This window comes from Antennarius striatus, chromosome 13 (genome assembly GCF_040054535.1).
Source record: "Antennarius striatus isolate MH-2024 chromosome 13, ASM4005453v1, whole genome shotgun sequence".
NCBI classification, from domain to species: Eukaryota; Metazoa; Chordata; class Actinopteri; order Lophiiformes; family Antennariidae; genus Antennarius; species Antennarius striatus.
The window spans coordinates 5768571-5792259 of NC_090788.1; the positions used below are offsets into that span (position 1 = coordinate 5768571).

The 23689-nt window shown below is 37.3% G+C and overlaps 1 protein-coding gene across 4 annotated transcripts in view; it reads left to right on the forward strand.

The window, feature by feature from the left end:
• Positions 1-278: 278 nt before the first annotated feature.
• The window catches only part of ncor1 (nuclear receptor corepressor 1), a 51805-nt gene continuing 28394 nt past the window's right edge, over positions 279-23689 (forward strand). For all 4 annotated transcript variants that reach the window (XM_068330467.1, XM_068330468.1, XM_068330469.1 and 1 more), the window contains exons 1-14: positions 279-412; positions 5143-5331; positions 8784-8878; positions 9114-9321; positions 9647-9829; positions 11070-11183; positions 15184-15240; positions 15398-15450; positions 16210-16276; positions 18240-18412; positions 19374-19464; positions 19659-19837; positions 19931-19985; positions 20302-20403. In XM_068330467.1, the coding sequence (XP_068186568.1) occupies positions 5221-5331; positions 8784-8878; positions 9114-9321; positions 9647-9829; positions 11070-11183; positions 15184-15240; positions 15398-15450; positions 16210-16276; positions 18240-18412; positions 19374-19464; positions 19659-19837; positions 19931-19985; positions 20302-20403 (1488 nt within the window). In that variant the 5' untranslated portion in view covers positions 279-412; positions 5143-5220. The remainder of the gene's footprint in view (positions 413-5142; positions 5332-8783; positions 8879-9113; positions 9322-9646; positions 9830-11069; positions 11184-15183; positions 15241-15397; positions 15451-16209; positions 16277-18239; positions 18413-19373; positions 19465-19658; positions 19838-19930; positions 19986-20301; positions 20404-23689) is intronic.

Sequence of the window (23689 nt, forward strand, 5' to 3'; positions counted from 1 at the left end):
AAAATACTGTTTCTCAAGAATTAAAATTACGAACACCAGGAACATTATCCTACTGGAGGGAACCATTTAGCTGTTACACTGTATTGTCCTTGCAGGAACATAAAATTCTAAAATAAAAAAAAAGCAAGTATTTATAAAAAATAGGGAAATCAATATTAGATACCTTAATAAATTTATATATTACATTTTTTATTTTCCATACATATCTTAAACAGTTCTAGTATGTTGTGGATTCTTTCTTGTAAGAACAATTTATTTTAATATATCATGACATCGACCGACAAATGCGGCGCAGCCTTCAGTCTGCTTGGTCGACCACTGCTCACAACCCGCGGATTTACAATCAGTTATTGACACACAATTCTGGTCAGGGATACCTTTCTTTACCATTGGTATATTTCTTAAATATGAGGTGAGTACAAATTGTTGAAATATGGAAAAACAACATGTCTAATTATCAAGCTATTTAAACGCCCGGTCTACGCTGAAAAGCTGCCTTGCAAGATGGCGACGTGGTTGAGAATTCAAAGGTGAAATACGGGCTTAGTTGGCTAGCTAGCGACAATAACACAATATGTTTAACGTCTTATTGTCGTTAAAAAGCTTTATAGTAGCATATGTGTGTGAGTGCTTATTATTGTGAATATATGTGGAGCATTTCCGGAATACTCTTGTGTTGTGGAACTAGACCCATCCCCCAATATAAGTTCCAAACCCAAATGCGTATATATACATCATTATGGTGTTAAAAAGCAACAACAACAACAACAAACTTCAACAGTATTTTTAATTGCGTGGCATCGTGTGCCGTGAAGCTTTGAAGTTTACCACAGCTGTTGTGTTTGCATGGGGGTGGCCAGGAAGATCTTTGTAAATGATTTATAACATTAACTTTTTTAATCCCTTCTCTGTGGAAAAAACAACAACAACAACCTGGCTGAAAGCAGCAAAGTTTTTAATTGAACATGAAACTGCGTCTCATTAAAATGCATTGTGGTTAGCTGCAGCTGCAATTTCCTTCACCTCACTGTAAAAAAGAATAGGACGCAAAACTTTATCTGTATTCTTGAAAGAACTGTCGTATCTTTTTTAAATTATCACAAAAGCAGAAAAAGAAGCTTGCGACATCACAAGGGTAATCAGGCTATAAATTAGGGTTGCTGCAGCAACAGATTCACATGGTAAGCATATTAATATTATCCTGCTTACTCATTGCTTTGACTCAAAGGACTCATGGAGTTAATGTTTGCAAGATATGATGCAGACTCGTAACCAAGAGATCTGTTTCTCCTTCTTTTTTCACAGAGAAACAATATATGTGTTTTTAATTCTTGGGGGCAAAGCTAAGCAGAAGCTCAAAATGAGATGGATAGATAGACAGATAGATACTTTATTAATCCCGGAGGAAGTATCTAGCAAAAACATTGTTACAATTTTTGGATCCTGTTCTACTGTTTATATGCTGCTTACTATTTTGAAAACCACCTTGCGATACAGAATCCCCGAATTTGAAAAAATAACATTATTAATATTTTTATTATTAAATTAGCCAGCCTTTTTGGTCATTCGGTGCAACAATCATCAGGCAAGGGTGTTTTGTAAATACAAAATTTTGAGACAGCTGATGTGGTTCTGGGCGCCCTTTTAGGGTTTTTTCATTTGCTGTTTTGCATCTTGTTGAGTTTGTGTTGGATGTTTGTTTTTTTGGGTACTCCCTTTGTTGCTGCTTTAGTTATAGAAATAGTTGAAATAAGGTGTTATCATTTTGAACAGATAATCTTGAATATCATAAACATTTCTTTAGTTCATGGAAAAAAAATCTAATACAGCATCTAACAGCTTCATTGACTAATTAGTTTGTTTTGCAAGTCATGTTGTCAAGATACTCAATCATATAGGTTATTTTCTGAACACGTTAAAGTATTTCACAATCTCTTGAGAACTTTTTGCCCTGCAGATTGATAAAAAACAAATTACAGCTTCTAATCCTGGGCATGGTAGTTTAACCAAACTTGATGTTAGTGTCATAGTGTCTTGCCATGGTGGTCAAGTTATAATTCTCATGTATGCTTCCAGCAGATGAGATATTGAAGTGTTTAATTTTTTTTGGAGGAAAAATGAATCCCTCCCAAAGATCAAATGAGTCTTGTTCTAAATTATCACCTAGAAACCTTTCCTGTGACTGTTTGTTTATCTAATCAATAAATCAGGACAAATATCAGCTGCTCGTTAATTCATTTTGTCTCTTCTATAACTCACTTTATTTCCACATTTTTTAACAATGAGTTTTAGACATGTTCATCCAGTCATCATGTTTGTTTGAATGCCATTGGATTGCTTTGTTAATCTTGAATAAAAGGGTATTAGATAGTAATGGCATGTTAATCGGAGGAATAGCAACACGAATGGAAAGTTGAAACCATGATCACTATCTGTTGATTGCTTGGCACGACTAATATAAGGACAAAATTTTTCCACAGCTGCCCATTAAATGTTAATTAAAGGCTGATAAAGTTTATCAACTCAATGATATGAAGGAAATCCTTGCCACTTCCATTTAAAGCGGCAGTTCATCGCCTCAAAAAACATGTTTTTTGGTATACTCTGTAGTGTCTTTGTCTATCTAGATCAAGGGTGCTCACATTTTTCAGCATGGGAGCTACTTAGTAAATAGCCAAGTCAAAAAGATCTACCAACTACAAAAATGCAAAACACATTTACTTGTAAATATTGAGGTTATAAAGTATGTTCAATGTACATTGATGTGCCTTATATGAAAACATGTATTGCACAACATAATTTACTATGTAAATTTTTTGTCACGTCCTGAGTTTACTCTGATGACTTGTACTGAAGGGAATCAGATACATAGTCCAGACGGTAGCTGCTGCAGTCACCCTCAAGCACACTTCAGAATGATCATCAGTCATGGCGGAACGGTACTTGGACTTGACTTAACTAACAGCCATTGTCGGCCATGTAGCCGCTTGTGTTCTGTATCTCCAGTTTCATGGAAAAAGTCCCTAATCTTCAGACAGAGGTCTCAAAATCTTTGAAAGAATTTCCCTCAACTTAGCCACCACACGTTAATGTGTACCAACAACTCAGAGGGGTTGCAGTCAGCCTTCTTCAGATGTTCATAGAATAACCATCTTTGAAGAGGTCTTGTGCAACGTATTCGTTGCCACATTCACGATCCTTTTCATATTGAGCATTTTAGCGCATAACACTTGTTGATAAATTATGCTGCAGTAATTCAGAAAGTCCGGGAAAGCATCCTCCTGTCTGTACTTAGCAATAAATCCATTCAAACAGCCAGCCATTGCAGGTGCTCCAGCCATGATGATGGACACCAATTTGTACACTGGGAGCTGGGATTTCTCAATAAAATTTTTGAGAAACAGAAATATGTCCTCTCCTCAGGTGTGTTCTTTCACAGACAATACTGTTATTAGAGCCTCCTTTGCAGTGATATCAAAACATCATACGAATTAAAACTCACATCCAGGGTGTCACTCACGTCCGTAGATTTGTCCAACTGCAGTGACAAACACTTGCAATCTGTGGCTTTTGCTTTTGAAGTTGGCTGTGAGAAAATGACTGCTGTCAGACAACTGGCTTTTTAGTTCCTTCACCTTTCACTTTCTCAGCTCACTTTTTGGTAGAAAGCCATTGTTATAGCTTCTATTAATTGACGTGACATGATGGCTGATAAGTTGACATCTATTTTAATGTCACGTGATCTACCCAATCACTAGCTACCACCGCTGTTTATGGATGTGCTGATGTCTATTTTTTATTGTCATACCATCTACCTGAACTGCCACTGTGATCTACCAGAATAACGTTGGGACCGACTGGTTGATTGTGATCGACATATTGAGCATCTCTGATGTAGATTATCTTGGAAATGCTGTACTGGCAAGAGATTTCTGGCACACTTAAAAAAAAGGTGTCACTGTTTTTTGCAGGAAAAAATTTATATTTTATATCAGAGTTTACCCCTAACTGTAAGAGAGCAGACAAGGTATTGAGCATCCACTTATGGACAGGAAGCTGACTGACTAAACTAGCTAACATTGATGATTAGCCAAGGAGGATGTCATTCATGTTTATAGCTGTCACAAACAGCCTTTGATCTACGTTTCCTTCTTTGCAGAGATACATTACAAAGATAAGTGAACCTACCTATTATTGCCCACATCATTGTCAGTGGAATTTCTTTAATAGTTTCTCCGGGTAAGAGGAAAATAGAACTAGGATTTTAAATATCTGTCAAATTGAATACTGTATGGGAATTTTACTTTTTTGTGAAAGTAAATTTGTCATGTGGCTAAACTTTTTTGATTCTGTTTGTTTTTGAGTATTAAAAAAAGTAACTTACAATACATTTCTCGTGTAAAAGTGTTATTAATTGTAATTATGGTCGTATGCAAATTGTGCAATTAATGTCCCTGTCTGCATTCTTTGCTGCATGTCTAATTTGATTATATGCACCGTGGAGATTATGCTTTGGCTGGCATTGGCCTGTCTGTGTGAAAACAGGATTACACAAAATGACTCTTATTATAAGGATCATGCTATTTAGTGACTGTTCCTTATCATGCAGTAAATGAGCAACCTTGCTGGAGGTTTGTTACCTCTAAGTATTGAATAGTATTTGATATGTTTATACTTGTACTCTCTTTTTGTTATGAACTGAATAAAATTTTAATGCTCTGATAATTAAGACAGCTTGGAATTGGTATGCAACCTTCTTTCTGTACATCACATGATCTACCCCATCAAAATGCGTTTTAATTACCTATACATTTCACATATGCTTTTTAGGACCATAACTAATCTGTGTATATCAATTTTCATGTCACTTTTACTCTCTCTAACTTTAGCTGGGTATATTATCTAACTGCATTGGAGTCACATCTGTGTCTTTTTGAATCAAATTTACTGTACTAGTTTGGTGAGTAGTCTCCACATTGTTTTACATTATATCTTAAAGAAAAACAATGTATGACAGCCAAAGAAAAATGACCAATAGTTAAATTAACTTTATATTGGTTATCAGTTGCTGACGCGAACAAACTTTTTCTCCATCGATATGTAAAAAGTTGTGTCTGAAATGTGTTGTTTGTCTTTGTGCAGTTGGTTCGTGTCACTGAAAATGGTTTAGATAAATAACTGGTCCGTGAAGTAGCAGCAGCCTACTAGCAGTGAACCAGGATGTCAAGTAGCTCGGGCTACCCCCCCAGCCAAGGGAGCTTCAGCAGCGAGCAGAACCGATACCCACCACATTCTGTCCAGTATACCTTTACTGGTACACGCCACCAACAGGTAATGCCCTTCTGTGTGTTTACATTGTTTGTCATTACAATAATAGTGTTACAAAACACTCTGTGGTAATCCATATTATGGTAACGTTATGATATGTAGACTTTGATGTTACAATCTATAAAAGTAATGGTAATAATTGTACATAAATGTAACATTAAAGTTGTCTTTACAGCACTTTTAATTAAGTTACAGAGAGGTCTTTGTTGATAGCAAAAAAAAAAAAAATGTCAGTGGATCCTAGATGCTGCGTTATAGATCCTGATATCTGAAGTTTTATTTTATATTTTCTTATACTGAGCGTTGGGTTGCAGATATAAGGAATAAAAGCTATTACAATAGTTATTTAGACTCTTCATCTTTTATGTGGTTCATACTGAATGTTTTCTGACCATAATGCCGAGACAGCAATATTGCTGTGTCAGCCATATTGCCCAACCCAACCACTGCAAACCCCATGCTGACTGTGGGGTTGCCCTTATTGCTGTTGTAACTGCTGTTTTATTTTTTTGAATGATTTCATTGTCCTTCAGGTTTGAGTTAAACGGTACTTAATACATGCTTAGCCAGCAACTCTGCTTCATCTTGGTAAACAAATTCAACCCAAGAAATCTAGGGATTTGCAATGGCCGATGAACTTTTTTTTTTTACCTGGAAAAATACATAAATGATCATTGGATTTCAAAGTCCCTGATCGCTAGCTTTTTCTTTGTTATTCCTTTTTTTATTTTATTAAACACTCCTGAAAGCAATGCCGAATGCATTGAAGCCTGTATGCAGCTGGGTTTGTGTGTATGTATGTATATGTGTGTGTATACATAAACACATACACATATAAAGATATATACCCACAGAAGTTTGATTTGTTCCGTGACTGAGATCTCAAGTCAATCTGCTCATATCTCAAACACATTTTCTCTATTTAAAATGACTAAACTAACTTTAACTCATTCTATTGTAAAAAAAAGTCGCAAATCATGATCAACTTATCTGGACATTTTTTAATGCTATCTCTGATAAGATCTTCTATTCATCCATTCATAACTAGATGATGAATTATGAAAAAATAAACATTTTAATCACGTGAATAATGTACAGATAAGAAGTTACTGTCTCCAAGTGTCAACAAGCCAATTTAAGTCCCAGCTTTCACCCTGTCTACTGGTACGCACCGTGATTGCAAGTTGCCACTTCATTGTTCTAATGTGCGCAACTTTATAAAGCATCCAGCAGCTAATGAGCCACAGCAAGTAGAGATCAGCTGTGGAGATAGGTGAGGCCCTGCTTGACCCAATCCACAGAATCCTAAGGCCACAGACTAGCACAACACAGTGTCATTTGCCTGTAAATTCCAAATCTATAAATATTGAAAGTGTTGTAATTTTATCAATTTGAATTCGACTAAAAGTCATAGTTTGTGTCGTCTTAACACAGAAAGTATATGTGATTTAGTCCTGGCATGAATATTTTTAAAAGAAAGCTTCATTATTTTATTGCAGCTCACTTTCCAGTTGGATGTTCAATTGACTTTTGTGACAATGGCAGATGTTTATTAGCTATTTTGGATGACATACTTCTTAGAAACTTATTTTCATAGAAAACTGTCAGTGGTACAATTCTGGGCAGCTGGATTGTTTGCTTAAATCTTGGAAAAAAGCTTTCCTGTAACTGCATTTGCTTGTTCAGGTTTGTTTGGAGGTCAGACTGTGCTGATAACATTTACTTGTCTGTTACACAATAGGCTTTTGATAAAAGATTTGTAGCAATGGAACACTTATAATAAATATTCTTGACATTGGTGAACAGTTTAGTTTTTTCAATTTTGTAACTTCATCATGCACCATCTTTCAAGCTGCTTGAAAGATGGGTGAAGTTTCCTTATTTCTGTTTTTATTCTATTTTATTCTATTTATAAACTTCAACACAACTTGGTGACTATAACAAAACACAACAGTGGAGCAAAAAATTGTCTTACAAGTCAAATATCCATTCATTTGAACATAATCATTTTGTGTTGTGTTCGGAAAATGAGTCTTCCTCCCTCGCTGTGCAGACCCCTGCTCAGAGCTCTTTTTCTCTGACTACCTCAGTCATTAACTAGTAAAAGAATCTAAGGCTGGAATAGAGGAATCCTGGCCTGTGCTTCTGTATTTAGCTGTTGTTATCACTGTCAATATGTTATAACCTAAGGTTACAATGTGCCAATGAGCAGACAGATGATTATAATGTTTGAACTGTGAACGGAAGATAATGGTCTTCAAGTAATCTGCTAACGTTAGCTAGACAATTGAAGTTGTGATTGTTCTCACGGTTGATTCGATCATGATGGTGAAATTTTTCCCCAAGCTGAGGAAAATTAAGCTCAACAGTCAGCTTGCACATTCTATTCATGATTTGCCTAGTTTGGACATTATACAATTGAGTAATTTAAACTTGTAACTGTATTATATTGGTATAATTTAATATATCATGAGGAATTGGTTTTTTCATTTAATTTTTTGAACTACAGTTCTTTTCCAAGTGACCTTAGTTAGCCTAAGAGTATTTATATTTATTTGATGTGTCACATCTTTCAGTCAATTGAAATTTCAGTGGCTCAAGTAAAATTTCTTGAGGTGTTCCTTCCGATCATGTTGCTTTAAACTTCATCTGCTGTGGCGGGTCACGGGGGGCTGGAGCCTATCCCAGCTGACTGAGGATGTGAGGCGGGGGAAACTCCAGGCGCGACGCCAGTGCACCACAGAGCCACACAGAGACGTACAAACACGCACGTGCACACTCACTCCTACGGGCAATTTTGGAACGGCTAATTAACCTGAAGTGCGTGTTTTTGGAGGTGGGAGGAAGCCGGAGAACTTGGAGAGAACCCACGCAGACACGGGGAGAACATGCAAACTCCACACAGAGTGGAAGGCAAACCCAGAACCGACTTGCTCTGCTGCGACAGCGCTACCCAGTGTACCACTGTGCCGCCTGCTTTAAATATTTTACATATAAAAAGCCATTAGTTTGTAACAGTTCTTGCCACTAGATCTAGAAAGATCCTCCCACGTGATGATAAATACATCAACTTTTTTCGTGGGATAGCCATTTTTTTTAATATACAAGACCTCCACAGGCTGATGCTTAATCATATCCTTGCTCTCAGAGCTGCAGTTGTCCATGATTAGATTCTCTACACTTTGCTGGAAATTCGCTTGTTGTAGGAGAAGGTGCAGCAAACAGCCCTCATCCCTTATCCAATTGAAACTGGGGAAAAGTAGAAATAAATGATTTCTTGAAACCACCCCATCCGCCCTTCAGTGTTTCACCGCAATCACATTCTAACATGTAATCAGTGTTGGTTAGCGTTGCCAAGACTAGCATGTAAAAATGTGAATGGAGCAGCTAGTGTAGACATCTATGGTTGATTACAACTTTTTAAAGTTCTTAAAGTATGTACCTTGTGTCCTTAGGATTTTGTCATCCCAGATTATCGAACTCATATGCAAGATCCACAGGGTCGGAGAAGACCGTCTTTACTTTCTGAATTCCACCCTGGAGCTGAAAGGTAAGAGCTTCTTAACAAATATCCAACCAGCTTCCCTAAATATCTAAGAGATGAAATCCTTGCGGATAGGGGTTCTTTAATTCTTTTCTGATATATGTTATATAACAGAGCTGGTTTATTGTTGTTGTTGTTTTGAGCTTCCCCAGGGATGCTTTCTCCGTATTACAGAAATCTAGCATCACTGGACGTTTCTTCTGAGACATCTGTGAGTTTCTTGTTTACTTCTGTTCTTTAGGCCTCCAGAGAGGCGCCATGGTTACGAACAGCAGTTTCACTCCATCACAGCCCAGTCTGAGCATGAAGCTTTGGAGACCAAACGCCCTCGCATGGAGACCGTTGCTGAGGCCCACCTCACCCGCACCCCTGCAACAGCTGGGGGTATTGGCCTGCCTCTGACACATACAATACAGGATAGTTTAAGAGCCTCTGTAGAGGTTAAAAAGGTGGGAACTTTTCTTCACTTGTTCTTGCAAATCCTGTTGGTTTCAGTCATATTATTGCCCTCACATATATAAACCTAAAACCTATTAAAATTGAGTAATATTGATTTACACTTTAGTATGCAGCATTTCAATACTTCATTAGCATTCTCCTTATTTTGAGAAAGGGTTTCTTTGCACTATTTGTAAGTATTTGGAAGTCTACAAAAAAGGTCTTTCTGATACCAAATTTGTGGGATATGATTGCTAGTCATTGAGTCATGATTTTGAAAGGACTCTTTGCTGTGGTTATTCACATAGTCATGGAACCTTTTTATTTTCATACCAGGAGTCTCATTTCACTGTCAAAGGGGAGTCCTCATCTCCAGGAGGACATGCGCTTCATCTGGGGGAAGAGCAGGACACGTCTCCCTCCAAACTGTCCAAGGAGGAGCTCATCCAGAGTATGGACCGAGTGGACAGAGAGATTGCTAAAGTAGAGCAGCAGATTTTTAAGCTCAAGAAAAAGCAGGTTGGTTAGCAAGTAAAATTGTTTTATCTCTAAACAAACACCCAGTACACTGAATGTTGTGGAAGAAAAATTGGCGCAAGTTCCAAACTTGTGATATTATGATGAACTAATGTGAGACCAAAGTCGTACTAATGAACACCAATAAGGATTTGCTGAGCCTCAGACACACAACATATGGCTTTTTACATCCCACTTCAAAGCGGTGATGTAATTGTCAGTGTTCATGTGTTCGTCCATTTGTTTGTTTGTTTGTCCACCAAATATCTTCGCAACTGTTGCAGATAGAAAGATGAAACTAAAAGCAGATTACTCGGGCGGCAAAGGGGATCAAAATGACATGATGACCTTGACCTTGAGAAAACTAGGTCAAGGTCAGATTTCAACTTTTGTACACTGAAGAACCTGATAAGATAGAAAGACGAGGGAGAAGGCCAGTGTGAGTATGACCATAGATCAAAGTTAGTGGTTTGATCCACCTATACACTAGCTTAAATCTATGGTCAAAGTTAGTGCATAGCTTTGACCTACCCTGAAAGGTCAAAGCTATGCACTTGTCAGGTACTACTTTCAGGGTACCCTGGCGTACCCTTTACGGGATGTTTCAGTCTCTGACTGCCTGGGTTCTTGTTTATATTTGTCTTTGATGTAATACTTTATTCAGTATAATATGTGAAGAGCAGGTGTCACAGTATCTGCATGTGATGTATTGAGATTTTGTTTTGATTTGTACCACTGATCTAGTGACAGCTACAGTTTGATCATCATGGAATATAGTAAGTAAACCGATGTGGACACTCAGAACTGAAACACCCAATAAATATGACAAATGTAACACTTAATCTATATTAATACATGCAGTTGTGCACCTGGGCTGCACAGAGATTTGTTTGAGGTCTTTCAGGATCTCAATGTGGTCCCTATAACCTGTTAGCTTACATAAACTTGAACTTAAACACTGACTTATCAGTCACCTGTTCAGCTTGTCTGTATGGATCAGCTTTTCACTTGCAGAAACCTTAAGTTCAGTTGTAAAACATTCACTTGAATTTGCTGTTAGAAAATAATATGAAAATGCCTGCGTGGGTTTAAGGTTTCAGTACAGTGCAGATGCTTCTGTGTTTTCCTCTATTAGGTGAAAAAATGAATAAAAAGAGGACCTCATATTTTTCTGCATGAATTTTATGCTTTTTTCCCTTATATTCTATTTGACAAAATGTTTTGTGTTGGTGTTGTCTCTTAGCAACAACTGGAGGAGGAAGCAGCAAAGCCAGTGGAGCCAGAAAAGCCAGTGACCCCTCCCCCAGTGGAGCACAAGCATCGTAGCATAGTCCAGATCATCTATGATGAGAACAGGGTTAGTCATCTGCTGTAATGCATCATTTCACTTTATTTGTTGTCTTTGTTTTTGTTTGTCTTCTAAATAATGTTAGGTAATGCCTCTGTGCTACTGTTGTTTTTCCAGTAACCTGGTATAACCCACATTCATTGTGTGGAGCCTTGCAAAGCTGGAAGCTGAATAAAAAACCTATGTCATTGAATTCATTCAGTTAAACACATTATATGGGATATGAACCCCCCCTCCCCAATCCCCATGTCCTGACCTAAGACACCTGTATTGACAATTGAAAGACAGATAACCTGTGGTGTCATATGTGGGTCATGCCCATGCATAAATATTAGGGATGAGCGAGTACACCATTATCTGTATCTGTTCAACCAAGTAGATTATCTGTATCCGTATCTGTACTTGGAATGGGCGGGGCTTAAACCGGAAGTGGGTGTGGTTTGACCAGAAATGGGTGGGTCTTAAATCACTACATTATTTTAAGTCTTTAATTGATATGGATTGATCACAAGTTGCTATATTGTTTAATTTAAAACTATTTACAGAACAGCCTCGAAATTGAGATTCAAATCAATGTTTTTGATCACAAAAGTAAGAGAACTATTTACAGAAGAAGTTTTTTTATGGAGTCAGAACATGAATATTCTTAAGTCTATGAATAACTATTTACCGAAGAGCCTCAGAATTGAGATTCAACACTTTTGATCACAATAGTAAAGGAACTATATATAGAACGAGTGAACACAAAATGCATTAATGAAGTGCATGCATTAGGAAATTATCAACTACGAAGTATGCATGAACAAGAATTTTCATACTTAACAAAACTTTTTTTTCTTCTTCTTCAGTTGATTTTTTTTTATAATCAAACTGTTTTTTTTCCCCAATTATTTATTTTTAGCACTTAATGTTCTTGCCATTTTTTTCACATAAAGTTAAACAATGTTGATTGCGGTGAGTGTGTGTGTGTGTGTGTGTGTGTGTGTGTGTGTGTGTGTGTGTGTGTGTGTGTGTGTGTGTGTGTGTGTGTGTGTGTGTGTATGCGCGCTAGGTCTCAGTTAAAATATTTATAAAGCATAGAATTATTAATTTGAACAGAGTTTAGAACAAACAGGTAAAAAAAAACAACAAGTGGAGGCGGTGGTTAAATTACCTGGTGAACAACAAGAAAGTTCACCAGGTAACCATACACCGAAATAGAGGCAAGCTGAAGAAAACCTAAGACAGAAGATGTGAAGAACAGTGAAGCCACCAACAGAGAGATCAGTAATTGTCTGCGTGTGCCGGGGAGTGGGACAGGGACAAACTCAGCTCTAACTGCAGTCTGTAGGGAGGGGCGGGAAGTATGTGTGACTGGCCAATCACAGAGCGTGAAAACAGTCAGGATGATTTTCCTTCAGTCCGATCACGAGTATTAACGGGTTTTATTTTTATCGTACTTGTATTTGTCAAAAATGCGTTATCCGTACTGGATACTCGTATGAAACAAGTATCCGGCTCAACCCTAATACGTATCATCCTTCTGTTTTTATGATTTTTCTACCCTGCAAGAACACCATTTCTGAGTCTGTTTGCCTAGCTACTACTAATTATTTCTATTGCTCAAGAGAAAAAATAATAATAATATGACATTAATTTATAGAATTTTTTAATCTCTCCTTTGAAAGCGTTTATTCTGTAAGGACATGAAATTTCTTTTTTACAACTTCTAGAAGGCACAAAGGTGGATGGATTTCATGCATCATCTATGCATCCCTCCTGTACCCAGTTGTTTTCAAATGGTTCTAAGATTACTTAACCCTTAATGTGACATATTTGCCAAAAGATACAAGTTGTGTTTTCAGTCAGAACATGTGAAGATGTGACAATCCATTGTAAATGTGTTCTACCTCATTTCTCTTCTTCTAGGAAGGAAGAAAGTTGTAGTCAGAACATTTTAATCTGCTCTGTCCTTTCAACATGGAAAAAGCAGTTATAACCAATCAGTGATGCCTTCCTTTTAAAAACAAGCGTAACGTTGAACATTTCCTGCTGCTGTACATTTCATTTTTCTTCTACAAAACATTGGGGAATTTTTATCTGCATTGCTTTTCTTCAAATAAAATTAGTGGGTAGTGGTTTACATATATATTGGTGATTTTAGCTGAGGTTTGTACAAGGAGCCTAGTCCTGTCGAAAACCAGCATTCAACCGAGTAATATTTGCATTTTTATAAATTATATTCATCAGAATCTGTTGCGCGCTCTTCTTTTTGTTTTCTAGTTGTTATAAGTTTTAACGCAAGACGAATGCAAGTCACACAATAAGTGCACTGTATGCAGTTAAAAATTTCAGCTGCTTACCTCTGTTGCTGTAAATCTTTTCACATTCTACAATAGACTTTTCTATATTGAAGATGTCGGTGAAAGATAAAAAAGTGAACACTGAAAAAAGTAATTGTTGTAGGCTAAAAATTATAAGAACTGTAAATTGAGCAGGGGAGAGAAAATGTGAGGTTATTCTCAGCTTGGTCCCAGATGTACAGTATAGAATAGAATAGAAAGCCTTCATTTCAGTATACATGGTATGATGAGATTCGGTTAACTCCTCACAGTGCCATAATATAACAGTAGAAAGAGAAAGAATAAATAGAAATACAAGTATATACAAACGTTACGCTAATTACAGACTATTTACAGGTTTATACTTCGAAATACAAGAAGCGCCATGCCCAGCACGGCGTACTGCACATCTGTATTGCATATAGACTACATTGTCTCAATAATTATTTCAATTTCTTAAGACAAAGAACAGTCTAATCTACTGTTCACCAAAACTGCTAGAAATAGAGAAAAGGAATTCTTTCAAATCAGCGGTGCATTTTCCTCGTATGATCCCTCCCCTTGATTGCTTATATTTTTGTGTATCTTTGACGAGGCCGTGATCAGACATAAGACCATGTCTCAACTGCAACAGAGGAACAGCTAGTTTTTTTTTATTATGCGTGAACACACCTTCTTTGCTGAGTCATGTATTTACTTCTTCCACGACTATGGTACTTTTGGTGAAGATAAATCCAAGCATTTGAGCACTTGTTATTTGATGACACATGCCACGAAAATATGTTCATTAGTTACATTTTAATTCACATTCTTATTATGATTAAAATGTATCTTATTTGTCTAAATTAAAGAAAGACGAAGGGCAAAGGCAGGCATGACTATCTGTATTGAGCTGAGCAATAGGAAAATAGTGTGTTTATGGAGGTCACTACAGTTCACGTCTGTCAGACGTTGTGGAAGTGGAACACAGACACACCTCCTTTATCAGTCAGCCATTAACCCTAGACAGTACCAGGCTTTCAGACATTTTTAAGCTTCATTGTTTAATTTAGATTTTTTGTGCTGCGTCTTTGTCATCCCTACATTCTGGTGGCTAATGCTTTATTCAGGTCACTTATAACTTTGAATACAAAAGATTGAAGTAACTAAGTCTCATCTATATAAAAAAAAAATTGGACGTGAACAATGAACCTTGTAATTTAAAAGGTGACAAAGAGACTCAAATCTGATTTGAAAATCTGAATTCTTGTGTTATGAAGATAATCAAATGTGGGCCACTTGAAAGGAAATTTTTTAAATTTATTTTCAAATACAGACTGACACAGAATATTTTGCTTGTTTTTTCAAATTTATCTAATATGGAGAAATGGTCTATCCACATGCACAATTTCTTTTCCTGTAGAAGGGCATCTTTGTCTTTGGACGCCAGCTTTAAGTTGCAATAAATTTAGAAGTTTTTTTGTAATTGGAAACAGCAGCAATGGAGTAATTCCATGAGGAGAAGAATACAGAAAACGCAAGTGTGTCTTAACCTCTGCCCATGTAGAAATGTACATTAATGGTCACATTAAGCTTCTTCACTAATTGAAGTTTCCCATTTTCAACTTGTGTCTAAATGCATACAAATTATAATGTTTTGCCATTTTGTATACTTTAGAGAAGATGTGACATTTTGATGTGTTTTCCAGAAAAAAGCTGAAGAGGCCCATAAAATACTGGAAGGTCTTGGTCCTAAGGTTGAGCTGGTATGTAATTTAATAGTTAATAATATTTTATTTTTTGGCCGTGCATGAGCTTTACAGTACACTTAATGCTTAGATCAGTAGCAAGTTCAATATTACTGCTTTTCTAATGGGTAATATTTAATATACCTATTCTCATTCTAAATTTTTCCATTCCTAGCCTCTGTATAATCAACCATCAGATACAAAGGTGTACCATGACAACATCAAGACGTAAGTATCTACATTAGTTGCATGGGTTTCTTCCACAAAAACCTATTGATTTAAAAGTGTTGGAAATGTGTGGCAGACATAATGTTTACCCTACTAACAGTTTAGCAACCATCTCAGGTGAGGAAATTATTGGAGGCAAAGGCTGACTTCGGCCAGATAAACCCAACTGATAGTTCTGTCTAATCTAAATGCAGAGTCACTGAATTGCCCTACTGACACCAAGCAGAGTGACTGAGGAAGGAAGTGAAGGAACGTGCTTGTGTCTGAGTTAGTTCAGTTATGTCACGGTTTGAAGGCCAGATTCTCTATGACTTAGAGTATACACCATGTGAGCGACCTATCAAAACCGAGGACACCTCTGTGTGAATCTGCTCTGCCGGTTCTGACTCTCAGGGTTTGCTCACTCACTATTATCTCCCCACAGCCACCATCATGGGTAAACAGAGGAGTTCCTAGTATTTTGTACCTGCCACAGTGAAAATAAACAATGATATGTCCATGAGGGTTGTGATAGTGCCATTGTAAAAGAAAACAAGCTTTATCTCTTGGAAGTTTTACAAATGTACAAGAGTACATTTGTTCTAGCTAGCATGTACTAGCTAAAGAAATACTCTCTCCCATTGTACTGCCTGATGTACTGAAATGATGGATATTTTCTGATTTATGCAATTTTGTGTCTTCACCTGTAAATATCACAATTTTGCTGATGACAGTGGTAATATCTTCATTCCATTACATGACAATTGTTTTTATTCCTAGCAACCAAATCATGAGAAAGAAGTTGATTTTATTTTTCAAGAGGAGGAATCATGCTCGTAAACAAAGGGTAAGTGCCAATGCCGTTTCTTGAAAGTTCCAGGTATGTGAATGGCACCATCCATCCCTGCAATCAAAAAGTATTGTTTACAGTAAGATGACCTTCACAAAAGCTGTAAGTTTTGAACTTGTGGTATCTTCCTTATCTACTTAATACATAATATTGTACTTTGGAAAAAGTTATCAAACTGAATTTTTTATACCAGTATAAAGAGCAGAAGACAGACAATTCTTGTACGCTCAGATGACACAGTTATGGCATTATTAAAAATTGTGCAGTGCCCATTTTACACATACTCGTTTGTAAAGGTCGAGTCTACACAGCCCTGAACTGGAAAATCTTTTTACTTCCCGCAAAGGGGATGTATTGAAATTGTCAGTGTTTGTGTGTTCGTCCATCAGTCCACCAAATATCTTTGCAATGGTTGCAGATAGAAAGATGAAAGAAAAACACATTGCTCGGGCACATTATAAAGTTAATGCTTTGATCTACGGTCAAAGCACCAGCTTTGAACATAGATCAAAGGGAATGTGACATAATAGTTCTCATGGCTGTAGGTAGATCATGGTCCCTTGTGGTTCCAGAACACTAGGGACTCAATGCTATCATGGCAAGGCATGGACCGAAGCAGGTAGTGACTGGACCTACAACTGACTATCGATCAACTTTGGATTATGTGTACACCAATGTCACATCAGTTCATACAAATACATTTATCAGAGACTGTTACTATTCAGACCACAATTATCTTGTAATGGTAATTTAATATCTGACAATGTATACCAGCTAGATGACAAATAGAATGCTATGAAAGTAGGTCAGGGTAAAATTTCGAATTCAGGGGTGTCACGGGATGTTGCAGTCTCTGATTGCCTTGGTTCTAGTTTAGTATTTATTTATCAGCACTCTGGTATCCTCACAACCATTATGTAAAAAAAAAGAAGATTTCTGGCAAGTCAGTCAATAGCGGAGTCTGCCACCCCTTGAGCTACATTGCTAGCATAGCTAATAAAAATAGTGGACCAATATATTTACAGTAAATGAAATTCCTTTGACTCCTCTCTTTGTTGGAATATATTGTCTCGGCCAAGAAGCGCTTTTGTTTGCAGTATGATTATATAGAAATATTAAGGAATGGATTTCAGAAACAGTTTCCGTCATTATTTTTGGTGACCAATACAGTATTTTCTGCACTATAAGGCGCACCTAAAAGCCTTTAATTTTCTCAAATTCTTATAATCCAATGTGCCTTATACGTATATGAAAAAAGTTTTATTTTAGACCATCCAATGAAGATGAATTCTCAGCTGCGTTTTATAATCCAGCGCGTTTTACAATCCAGTGCACTTGATAATCCAGTGCGCCTTATGTATGAAATTTAAAAAAAAAAAAAAAGCCATTCATTGAAGGTGCGCCATATAATCCAGTGCGCCTTATAGTGTGGAAAATACTGTAATTTAAATATTCAAAACCAAGGTCAGGCACTAAATTAAGCAAATAAAAGTCACACATAAATCCAAAACAAATACAGCCCATTTCTATTAAGGTGCACGTTCTATTTAGCCTCCTTCTAAAAAAACCAAAAAATCTTTTTTTAAAAGAGGGACGGTAGTAACTCAGTCCAGTAAGTCCACCAAGTCTTGGACTGGGGACCGGAGGGTGGACAGCTCAGGACCCGTGTCAGTCAAAAAAAAGTCTACTTTTTCTTTTCTGATCCGTGATCTGGTATCTATTAAGTCTAATGTGCCTCTGGCAAAATGAAGTCTCACAAACGCTTTATTAGAAATTTGAATATATTTTTTTAATCAGAGTGGAAATTATTTTAATTGCTGTATTATTCAGGAAAATGAACAGTCCATTTCCCACATATCTAATACTGATTTCCTGGTTTATTGCTTCTCTAAGAAGTTCTTTTAGTTCTATTTTAGTGAATTAAATAGCTTATTTACCCTGTTCCATACCGTATACACAGGAGCAGAAGATTTGCCAGCGCTACGACCAACTGATGGAAGCATGGGAAAAGAAAGTGGAGCGGATGGAGAACAACCCAAAACGCAAAGCCAAGGAGAGTAGGACGCGAGAGTATTACGAAAGGCAGTTCCCCGAGATCCGCAAGCAGAGAGAGCAGCAGGAGCGCTTCCAGAGGTAAAGGTGTACCTGTGAATGGTCAACAGGTGACAAATCACTGCTTTGCTTTCTAGGCTCAACCTTCTATTCCAGAGGAATTGAAAGTTGAGCCAAGACTGCAACTTCGAGTTTCTTTTAGTATTTGTTAAGTCTGCTATTTTCTGCTTTCAAATTGACTGAATAAAATATGGGAAGAATGGTTTAAGCTATAAATTCAAATCCAAAGAGCTTTATCATAAGATCCTGAAATAAAAGTCTACTTAATTGATATAATTATTGCCCAGATATACCAAGAGAGCAATTTTATTCAGTCAAATCTAGTTTTTAATATTGAATTTGCCAGTGGAAAATTATAACTATTACTGTATCTGTGTTTCGTTGCCCATCATTATTTTGATATAGTACAAGGAAGAGCTTATTTTTCAGAGTGTACATAAGGGGATTGGACAAAAGGGAGACTTGAAGTGGAATGTGAGCTTAAAATTCATGCAGTGGTGTCAATTTTATTTATTTCCAGCTCTAGTTTGGACACATTGTTTCATATTGGATCACATCCTGTCCTTCAGTGAAGCATCATCTCCATGTAGGGAGGCGATCAAAGATGGCAAGACGACTGAAATCAAAATTGCTCTAGCAGTCTTTGATGAGTTAAACAAGTTGAGAGGAATTGTAGCCACAACCAGACATTGCCTGCTCCATTTTTGGTAAATTGTCACTGGATTGGAGAACACTACATGGTTTGTGTTGGCCTGCTTTAGGCGCAGTTACACACTGTCTGGTGCTGATGCTTCTTACTGTCACTGAATTCTCAAAGGAAGAGTTTGCATGTGAGCACTGTTTATGCAGGCTGGTGGAACATAACATGAAATGAGTGATAATTGGGTTGAGACTTGTTTTTCTATTACTGAATATGTACAACTATTCTGATTGGTAATGGAACTGTATTACGTTTGTAACACCATGCCCTTGTTTTCAACAGGGTTGGACAAAGAGGAACTGGTCTTTCTGCAACAATTGCTAGAAGCGAGCATGAGATTTCTGAAATCATAGATGGACTTTCTGAGCAGGAGGTAGGTGCTAACTACATAGAGGTGACACAGAGGGAGAGGTTCCCACAGCATTTCAACTACTGCACCATTTTGAATACATGCTCTACACAGTATATGTACAGTAGCGCTGAAACAAAAAGACAGGCGATCGACCATGGTTGAGTATTCTAATGTGTATTCAGCTCACTGGGCACTTCCTTATTTATGTCACCCAGAACAATGAAAAACAAATGAGACAGCTGTCAGTCATCCCTCCTATGATGTTTGACTCTGAGCAGAGGCGTGTCAAATTTATCAACATGAATGGCTTGATGGACGACCCAATGAAGGTGTATAAAGCCCGGCAGTTCATGAATGTTTGGACTGAGCACGAAAAGGAGATCTTTAAGGAGAAGTAAGTCGTTTTTGTTTTCATGCTGGTGCAACTCACCTGGGTCACAGATGGTACTGATATTTTTGGCTGGATAATTACTTTATGTTTATCTAGGTTTGTCCAACACCCCAAAAACTTTTGCCTGATTGCCTCATATCTGGAGAGAAAGGTAAACTTCTTTTTTTTTTTAATATCATCAAAGACGAACTTTGTACACAAACTGACAATCAAGACTTAAAATTAATAAGTGATCAAACAACTGTTTATCTCGATTTTGTTGTTAACAAGAAGAGGGTTTTTTGTTTTCTTTATAAAATATAACATTTCAAAACAGTCTGTGATCTGTTAATACTTAACCCTTTGGCTGTAAAATATCAAATCCAAAGTTAATATCTGGATGATTTTGCCAGAGCTTTAAAAAACAACAACAAAAGTCTGGACATGTTTCCTTCCATCTCAATTTCACACAGCAATCCTTTTTTCAGTGTGTTGCCGATTGTGTCCTTTATTATTACTTAACCAAGAAAAACCACAACTACAAGACGCTGGTGAGGCGAAATTATGGAAGACGGAGAGGAAGGAACCAGGTAAATCATGTTACAGTTTCTTTTCTTTTGTAGTTCAAAAGATGTTGGTCATTTTTTTTTGGTTTTTCTTCAGTGCCTAAAATAATGAAGATTTTTATAGTTAATTCAAACCAAACACTTAGACATTGTAGACAAGCCCAGACTTTGGAGAAACAGAACTGTTATAACAAGATTTATTGTTCACAATTTGTAGGTCACTGTGAACTGTGATTGGCAATCATGTACTGTATATGCTACACTTCCATTTTTTGATAGATATGAGGGATTTGGTTTCTAAATGCTGGCATTGACATCATGATACAATTATGTTTTGCTGTTTTATTGACAAAGTCAGCTGATTAAAGCAGAGTAATTGTTTACAGCTCTTTTAAAAATGCATTTTGAACAGCCACCAACAATTTATGATTCTCTAGTAAATCTTTTATTTTTATAAAAACGTAGAAGGATGCTGGATTCCATTTGAGACAAGACTGTGTTTCATCCTCCTGCCATCTCTGCTGCATGTTGCTCCAGGGAGATTTAATCATCAAGACCAAAAGCAAACTGGTTCCTTTACTTCTTTAAGACTTCCAGGATGTAGTCGCACTCATAGCTTAAAATGGAAGACTTTGGAGTTAGGTTGTTCACTGTTGGTTGGAATCTACTCAAGAGAGATCACATCGTCTCACAACTTAACGCTTAGTGGCAGAACATATTGCTTTTTCCGCTTAATGCTGGAGATTTTCTCCTCGTCGGCGCTTCAGTACCTCATTGATGCTACAGTCCTTGTACGGGACGTTCTGTGTCTGAGTCAAGTACCTCAGCTGTGCAGTACAATGGGTTGATTGTAGAGTGTTTAAATATGAGTTAGAGAGCATGCAAGTTCATGATTACAACTTGTACAAAGAGCTGGTTGCTTTTGCTTTACCAAATGACTTGTAGAATTTCATTGATAATAAATCTCTTCATAGCATTTTTATTTTTGTCTCATTGTACAGGATCTCAGAGAGGTCATTTTTGGATTCAGAGAGAGAACTTTTGTCTATTGATGGCTTGTGAGCCATCAACAAATGTTATTTACATTTGCAGTACAGTAATAATTATTTCCGGTATTGAGTCATTTTGAGGCATTAACTGAAAGTGGACTATAGATAAACAATGACAACCTGCAACAAATGGAGCTTGATCAAGCAACTGTTGTCTGTGAGTGTATACAGTAAGGTCTGGATTGTTTTTGAGCCCTCATTTTTCTTGCCAGGAAAACCAACAATGTCACTTTGTCAAGAATAAGGAAGGACCTCAACAGAGAGAAAACATTGCCAGCCACACTGAATAGAGTGGGCGTGCTTGTAAAATTTTTGGCAACCTAGACAGAAGAGGAAATTTAGGATGATTGTTCTACCACCAGGCGAGAGGATCAAAGAGCGAGTAGTCTGAAAGTTTACAATCTGCACCACACTCTCTGGGATTGGTGCAGTGATCTGTTCATTTCATTAGCCATACAGGTCTGCATGACTTTTTTTAGTGTGAAGATAATTTTGACGAACCTCTGTCTACATCTGTCAAGACATACACAGCACCATATCCACCCCGTTGATTGTACCACTTGAAGCACGGCCAACATCTCCATTTCCATTGACATTTCAGTGATCGGTGTTTGAGAAATATAATTTTGGCTTTTCAAATATGTTTATTAGTTTGAAACAACAACTGCAATGCACGTTTTTACTGTAAAAAAACACATCAATGTCGGTAAAAAAGGTGAGAGAAACACATAAATATAACAGTAACTGAATAGTTTTGTTTCTCCACAAGCACTTGAATGTAAGAATTGAGCCATTCAATGAATAAATGATCCTTTCTTCTGTAAAAAGAAAAAAGAGAATGTGACTGCAGTAGACTCGTTATCATCAAAGTCATGTCTGAGATACTAAAATAATGTTTGAAATCCATCACATCTCTTGGGTTTAGAAAACAATGGGGGTTTTCTAGGAGTTGTAGCATAAATTGAGCAATGTTAGTGAGATAACTATCGGGTATGTTCCTTCAAAGAATCCAGTGCTATTTCCAAATGGTACTGTAGCTGAGATGGTTGCTGCCTGTTGGAGAAATAGAAATCAGGATACAGTGATTTGTCAGAGCGACTGGTTTGACTTAAAACAGCATTTCGAATGAGTGGAGTGACTGATGATAGAAGAAGGATTAGGACAGAGTGAGCAAAAGCACAAGGGTGGAATGTAGGCTAAACGAGTGGAGCTGAGCGCTAGCAGTGCCTCCACTGTGAGCATGCTGTTGTTTTTCTTCTTTTTTTTTTTTAAATTTCCATTTCCTCTTTCTTCGTCTCACTTCGAGAAAGAAAGTCACCCCTCTCTGAAACTGCTGATGTGGTACAGCCCAGTCATCTGACAGGCCCAAAAAATTCACTGCTGCTGTGAGTGCCAATCAAAAAGGAGTGCTCGGCAGGGATTACCTCGAGTGACCCTGCATAGATTAGTGCGTGCATGTGAGATGGACAATTCTTTGGGCGGCTTAAGCGGCCTGATGACACGCTTTCCCGGAATATGTGCGGTGGTGCCGTGGCCTGACAGCCCTTCTAAGGAGCTCTACTATGGTGCTGTCCTGCCCCTCTACTGCTACGGTTTCCACCGCCATGGAAGTACTGGAGGTTAAACTCTTCTTGGTAACACCAGTAAACTGAGGCTCACAGCAGAACAGACAGGCTTTATGACCAGCAAATGAGCTTGCAGGTATGTTACAAGCTTTGAATCTGCAGGGTTTGCTTTTTTGTTTATTGCCATCTCAGTTTCTCTTTGTTTTGTGTTGCCGTTTTTGTATGTCATATTTTCTTTTTCCCTGTAGCAAAGCTTGTTACTCCTCTTAGCCTATATATTACCAGAGGCTTGTAGGCAGTCAAAAAAGAAAAGCTATTTTAGGATGGTTTTTCTAGGACATGTAGAGACATGGTTTTAATTAAACTGGCAATGGAGACTGTGGAATGCAGATACATGTACATATATTAATGCTGTACAACTGGACTTTTGTCTAGAGAAATTTAGTTTCTTTGCGGTACTAAACTATAATGCTAGTCTTTAAGCACCTATTGAATTCTATCTTTGCTTCAGCTGTCAGCTGAATCTTAACTGCATATTTGATCTAAATGAACTTCTGACTTGGTTGTGAATGCACATAAAAAAAGACAACAATCAGTTTGATGCACACTGCGCACATACTTGTGGAAGGGTAAACAGGCTATATCCCCCACACAGTCTGCAACCACTCATTGGTTATTTTCAGGAGTCGTATCCGT